Genomic DNA, 6,914 nt, shown 5'->3' on the forward strand with positions numbered 1-6,914 from the left:
TACAAAGTGCCTCAGTGACTCGTGTTTGCATCTCAATGTGAAAAAAACAGTTTGCATGTTCTTCACAAAGAGGGCAACAGATGCTACTGAGCCAGATGTCTGTGTCAGGGGAGAAGCTCCAGGTGGTATCTGATTTTAAATACCTTGGAATCATACTTGATTCCAACCTCTCTTTTAAAAAGCATGTGAAAAAGGTAATTCAAATAACCAAATTCAACCTAGCTAATTTCCGATTTATACGAAATTGTTTGACCACAGAGGTAGCAAAACTGTATTTCAAATCGATGATACTCCCCCACTTAACATACTGCTTGACTAGTTGGACCCAAGCTTGCTATACAACATTAAAACCTATTCAGTCTGTCTACAAACAGGCTCTCAAAGTGCTCGATAGAAAGCCCAATAGCCATCATCACTGTTACATCCTCAGAAAGCATGAGCTCCTGAGTTGGGAAAATCTTGTGCAATACACCGACGCATGTCTTGTATTCAAGATCCTAAATGGCCTAGCTCCCCCTCCACTCAGTATTTTTGTAAAACAGAAAACCCAAACATATGGCAGCAGATCCACAAGGTCTGCCATGAGAGGTGACTGTATAGTTCCCTTAAGGAAAAGCACCTTTAGTAAATCTGCTTTCTCTGTGAGAGCTTCCCATGTCTGGAATACACTGCCATCAGACACACATAACTGCACCACATATCACACTTTCACAAAATGCATGAAGACATGGCTAAAGGTCAATCAGACTTGTGAACATAATCCCTAGCTGTGTATTGCCGCTTTCCATGTTGTCTGTTGTCTGTAGCTTGTGAGGTGTGGAAACACTTTGTTGTTTTTATGGATTTTGTCTTGTTGCTTTTTGTTCTATGTTGCTCTGTCTGTATGCTACATCTTGCTTGTCCTATGTTGCTCTGTCTGTATGCTATGTCTTGCTTGTCCTATGTTATTCTGCGTGTGCTCACTGTTCAATGATTGTCTATATTGTAATTGTTTTTAATAACCTGCCCAGGGACTGCGGTTGAAAATTAGCCGGCTGGCTAAAACCGGCACTTTTACTGAAATGTTGATTAATGTGCACTGTCCCTGTAAAAATAAAATAAACTCAAACTCAAACTCTGAGATGCTTGATTGATGCATACTGTACGGTCCCTGACCTTTTCACAAATCCTACTGTATTAGTCTAACTGGAGTATTATGCAAATGATGAACTGAAGAACCCTAAAAATAATCTCATTAATGAATAGTGAACAGCTAGATAAAAACATAATAAAACCCTCAGAAAACCACAGGCTTTGTTATGCTGAGCAATATTCTGTCATCTCTCCATTGAACCTCTTCTTCGAACTGAAGACAAAAAAGTGAACGATAAAAAAAGTATCACAAAACAATAAAGAGTAAGTATGACAACCACTTCACACAGCAAATATTCATTTCAAAGGACAGCTAAAAACAAACATTGCTACTTTGCGAGAGAGGTCCAGTCACACAGACACAGTAACAGTCAGAACAGTTGTCTTTTATTGTGGTATATTCCAGTTTACACCTGTTGCCATGATGTGTGCATCTAACTATTTACAGACTACTACAGTGTGCTGCGGCTCACAGTTCCTGTGTTGAAGGCAAATCCACTGGGTAATCATTACACCGCTCAGGGGAGAAGTTTCCCCTAGGTACAGATCTAGGATCAGATTCCCCTCCCCAATCCATCGGTGAGGAAAATGCTAAAGTGACCCAAGATCAGCATCTAGAGGCATCTTCGTAGGTCAGCGTTTTTCATCCAGAATCTTGTTCTGGAGGCAGCTCTGCAGAGTGGTCACTAGAGGGTGCAGCCACAAAGTAATAAAATCTGATTTTAAACCTAACCCTAACGTTAACCACACTGCTAACCCTAATGCCTAACCCAACCTTAAATAACATTTTTACAATATAGCCAATTTTGACTTCGCATCTGACCTATCTAAGGAGGATTCGCTCAATTCTGCCTCCAGGACAAGACTCATGACAATAAACGTCAACCTGCAGTAACTTCACCCTTCACCCATTAGGTGGGGGGCTCAACTCCAGTCCTCTCCTAACGGGCAAACCTGACATCAAACTGAGTGGTCCAGTGCTTCATTATCAGGTTATTGTGTCTACTTTTGAACGCTTATATCAAACAAGAGAAATTCTAATGTTTACAACCTGAAGTGCGTACTTCCTCATGTTAATTTTTGTAGTATGACAACGTTCTCTCCCAGTTGTGCCAGGAACACCTGAAGTGGCAAATAAATCACTAGCATAAAGGTTGTGTTCCAAGCCAACTACATTGCAGACGTTGCATTGCATCAACCAACGGTTGCTTGCCACGTCATCGACTGCAGTCAGGCATCAGATTGCTATATCATAGGATGTGGTTAGCTGATATCTTAAACATCTATCCAGGCGTTTTGATATCTGCCAGGAGTCTGCAATGTAGTCAGCCTTGAACACGGCCTAAATGAACTAACTTGAGAGGGAAACCAAGGAGGACTGGAGTAGAGCATCCCCTGGTTTACTGGGTGACGTGTGTGTGATCGGCCATCTTGGTTTGCCTACTGTCTCTGAGCTCAGGTTCATGAGTGGAGATGTGAATCTCACGTTGTGTCTCAGAACTATGAAATAGCTTCCCCTATTCATCTCCTTCCTTTCATCACCACCGCTACAGTTGATGATGAGACAAGGACGTTCTTCAAAACTATTGGGACACAACCTTAACGGCAGGTAGTTTGCATTCAGTGGTTCTAAGGCCTCTTAGGAGACTAGATGGGTAGGCAGGGCTTGAGTGGAGGGACTGTATCTTTACTTGAATCAGATTCTTACAAAGTGTTACAATGCCTTATAAACATTCATAGCACATTCAAACCACATTGGAATGCAGTCATGGACCGTTAGGAAACTGTAAGGTAAAGCAACGAGGCATGGGGCTATTAAGATGTCATACAGCCACGATACATCATAACCTATTGTGTCGTATTGCTTAATTAATACAACATGTCATAATGCTCTATAGAAGGTGCAATGAATATTTACAAGGTGACACAGCACTTCATAAGAAGCTTCTGCAAGTGTTAGTGTTTCTGACAGCCTGGGAGATTGGTGCAGTCGATACCGCTGACTGAACTAATACAAGTGTCTCTCCCAGAGCTGCTCAGTTAGTCAACAGTAGAAACGTCAAGTATTTACTGTATAAAACACTCTCACAAGGCAAAGAATAACTCCCTACTTCAGAGCTCCCTACTGCAGCTATGTGCTTTTGGCTAGTAGTTAAACTATCTAAAGCAAGGAAAGGAGTGCAACATTCAACTCAATTCTGCTCAAGAGACAATGAAAAATGATATGTGTGTTTTGCCCTCTCTGTGAGTAATGCTACTTTCAATACATTCAGGTTAGCTCTGTAGTGTTTTATATTGTTTTTACAATCTACTGTATGTACTGTCTGTTATTCGTCTATTTCAACTACAGTACTTCAATATACTGTATGTCTATTTAGAAAAGGCATTACACAAAATCCCATGAATTAAAACTCTGGTTATTATTATTATTATAGATAAAGATAAATAATATCTGGTGCACCTCATCACATTCTACCAGATAATTCATCAAAAAATAACTCTCATTAAAATACATTATACAGCAATTATACTAAAATAAAATATCAGACGCTGTCTACAAAAACAAATCCAGCTGTCGACCGTATACTGTACAGATAATCTGTTTCAGTAAACAAAAACAAACTCAGCTGTCGACCGTATACTGTACAGATAATCTGTTTCAGTAAACAAAAACAAACTCAGCTGTCGACAGTATACTGTACAGATAATCTGTTTCAGTTAACAAAAACAAACTCAGCTGTCGACCGTATACTGTACAGATAATCTGTTTCAGTTAACAAAAACAAACTCAGCTGTCGACAGTATACTGTACAGATAATCTGTTTCAGTAAACAAAAACAAACTCAGCTGTTGACAGTATACTGTACAGATAATCTGTTTCAGTAAACAAAAACAAACTCAGCTGTCGACAGTATACTGTACAGATAATCTGTTTCAGTAAACAAAAACAAACTCAGCTGTCGACAGTATACTGTACAGATATTCTGTTTCAGTAAACAAAAACAAACTCAGCTGTCGACAGTATACTTTACAGATAATCTGTTTCAGTAAACAAAAACAAACTCAGCTGTCGACAGTATACTTTACAGATAATCTGTTTCGGTTAACAAAAACAAACTCAGCTGTCGACCGTATACTGTACAGATAATCTGTTTCGGTTAACAAAAACAAACTCAGCTGTCGACAGTATACTTTACAGATAATCTGTTTCAGTAAACAAAAACAAACTCAGCTGTCGACAGTATACTGTACAGATAATCTGTTTCAGTAAACAAAAACAAACTCAGCTGTCGACAGTATACTTTACAGATAATCTGTTTCAGTAAACAAAAACAAACTCAGCTGTCGACAGTATACTTTACAGATAATCTGTTTCAGTTAACAAAAACAAACTCAGCTGTCGACAGTATACTGTACAGATAATCTGTTTCAGTAAACAAAAACAAACTCAGCTGTCGACAGTATACTGTACAGATAATCTGTTTCAGTAAACAAAAACAAACTCAGCTGTCGACCGTATACTGTACAGATAATCTGTTTCAGTAAACAAAAACAAACTCAGCTGTCGACAGTATACTGTACAGATAATCTGTTTCAGTAAACAAAAACAAACTCAGCTGTCGACAGTATACTTTACAGATAATCTGTTTCAGTAAACAAAAACAAACTCAGCTGTCGACAGTATACTGTACAGATAATCTGTTTCAGTTAACAAAAACAAACTCAGCTGTCGACAGTATACTTTACAGATAATCTGTTTCAGTTAACAAAAACAAACTCAGCTGTCGACAGTATACTGTACAGATAATCTGTTTCAGTAAACAAAAACAAACTCAGCTGTCGACCGTATACTGTACAGATAATCTGTTTCAGTTAACAAAAACAAACTCAGCTGTCGACCGTATACTGTACAGATAATCTGTTTCAGTAAACAAAAACAAACTCAGCTGTCGACAGTATACTTTACAGATAATCTGTTTCAGTAAACAAAAACAAACTCAGCTGTCGACAGTATACTGTACAGATAATCTGTTTCAGTTAACAAAAACATTGGCTGGGTAGCCGCTTTGTTGTTTTTCTTTGAATTGCAGATTGCCCCTTTAACAAAGAGAAAAAGTGAAATAAATATTGTACTCGTAATATTCTGGAACATCGTACACCAATACAATATAAATTTAAATGTAAAAGATATACTGTAGACATTGTGTACATTCCCGTTGCATACCGTCTGTCTTTGATCATAAATACATAAATGTCAATAAGTAAATATAGGCAAAAATAAATAGAAAAGATCAAACTTGCAACATTCCCCTCTGAACAAAGTCATTATGAATGTGTACTGACGATTGCCTAATACCAATGCTCTATCCCGTGGCATAACAACTAAATCATGTAGAAAAGAACATAGACTTCATTCCAATACCACGAACATAGGCCAGATTCACATTAAACAATACATGTACCTCACTCTTCAAACGTCCACATAGCCAATCAGAGGGCTGCTCCTGTAATTGGACTGATACCATATTGCTCACACGTATTCAGTCCTTTCACAATTAGCCATAATAAACAGGGGCAGAGGGAAAGTGTGCGACTTTGAGCACTTCGTAGAGCACGACTTGGAGCACTTCATGACTTCATAGTGCATATGGGCACAACGATGACCAGGATCACAGTGCAGGCGGCTGCGGCAATCAGCGCTCCAATCTTGCACACCTTGGCTCTCCGAAACTCCGCTTCCTTCCTCTTCAGCAGCGAATCGTAACCCGGCGTGTAGATATCCTCCATCCAGTACTCCAGGTTATTGGGGTTCAATGACTCCTGCGTCTGAAAAGGAAAGAAGGGGTTTGGGGTGGAAAGAACATTTGGAGTTCAAGTCAAACAGTTTTGCCCACTGGTATGTGATTTTAGCAGGGTTGGGGTCATTTACATTTTTATGCCAGTCAACTCAGAAAGTAAACTGAATTTCAAATTCTAAAATTGAAAAAAATCAATTTTCTTTTCAATTAATTCTTAATAAACTGAAAAAGAAAGGTATTTATGTCAAAAGTTTTAACATTAAAAAAATCCAATTCACTGCCTGAACTGAGTGACTTCAATTCAAATTGAGCCCAACCCCGGATTTTAGATAGAAAGGCTATGTCCCAATTCTGCACTCTTCTTGCAAAGTGCACACTTGCACACTCCTGGTCATGTATTTAAAATAATTGGATTGTTGTAAACATTGGCCAGAGGGAGTTTTCACCATTGGGAAATGCATTATGGAAAGTGTGCAAGTGCACACTTTGGGAAAGGGGTGGAGAATTGGGACTCAGCCAATGAGGAAGCAAGAGAGAAAGAGAGAGATGGATTTAGTGGATCTGAAAGACAAAGAGGGAGAGAGATAGGGCAGTGAAAGAAAAAGACAGTTAATGAAGGAGACCAAGAGAGAGCTACTCTATCTGATGGCAGAATGAGTAGGGACAGCAGTATTCAAATTATTTCATTCAAGTGTTATTGTGACACGCACAAATGTGTTTCTACATGACGACTTTCTCACTGTACAGTATACTAGGGCAAAGTTACATTGTCAAGGATTTAGCACCACCTTGACTGAAACAGGACGGTGGGAGAGAGTTTATGTAGGTGAAACAGAGAGGTGAGAGTACATTTCATGAAGAATGCATTGATTATTGAGGAGTTATTATTTCATTCTGGTTGAAACAGGACAACAGGCAAACAGACTGAATTCCCTTCTTATATGTGAGTATAGTATGTGGGGCAAAAATTATTCTTCCAAGATT

The 6,914-nt window shown here is 38.9% G+C and overlaps 1 protein-coding gene across 1 annotated transcript in view; it reads right to left on the reverse strand.

Moving 5' to 3' along the window:
* Positions 1 to 1,501: 1,501 nt before the first annotated feature.
* LOC106594633 (major intrinsically disordered Notch2-binding receptor 1) overlaps positions 1,502 to 6,914 on the reverse strand; it is a 50,857-nt gene continuing 45,444 nt past the window's right edge. Inside the window, exon 5 of the mRNA XM_045708693.1 lies at positions 1,502 to 5,958. Coding sequence (XP_045564649.1) covers positions 5,761 to 5,958 — 198 coding nt within the window. The 3' untranslated portion in view covers positions 1,502 to 5,760. The remainder of the gene's footprint in view (positions 5,959 to 6,914) is intronic.

The sequence above is a fragment of the Salmo salar genome, chromosome ssa26 (genome assembly GCF_905237065.1).
Source record: "Salmo salar chromosome ssa26, Ssal_v3.1, whole genome shotgun sequence".
Classification (NCBI taxonomy): domain Eukaryota; kingdom Metazoa; phylum Chordata; class Actinopteri; order Salmoniformes; family Salmonidae; genus Salmo; species Salmo salar.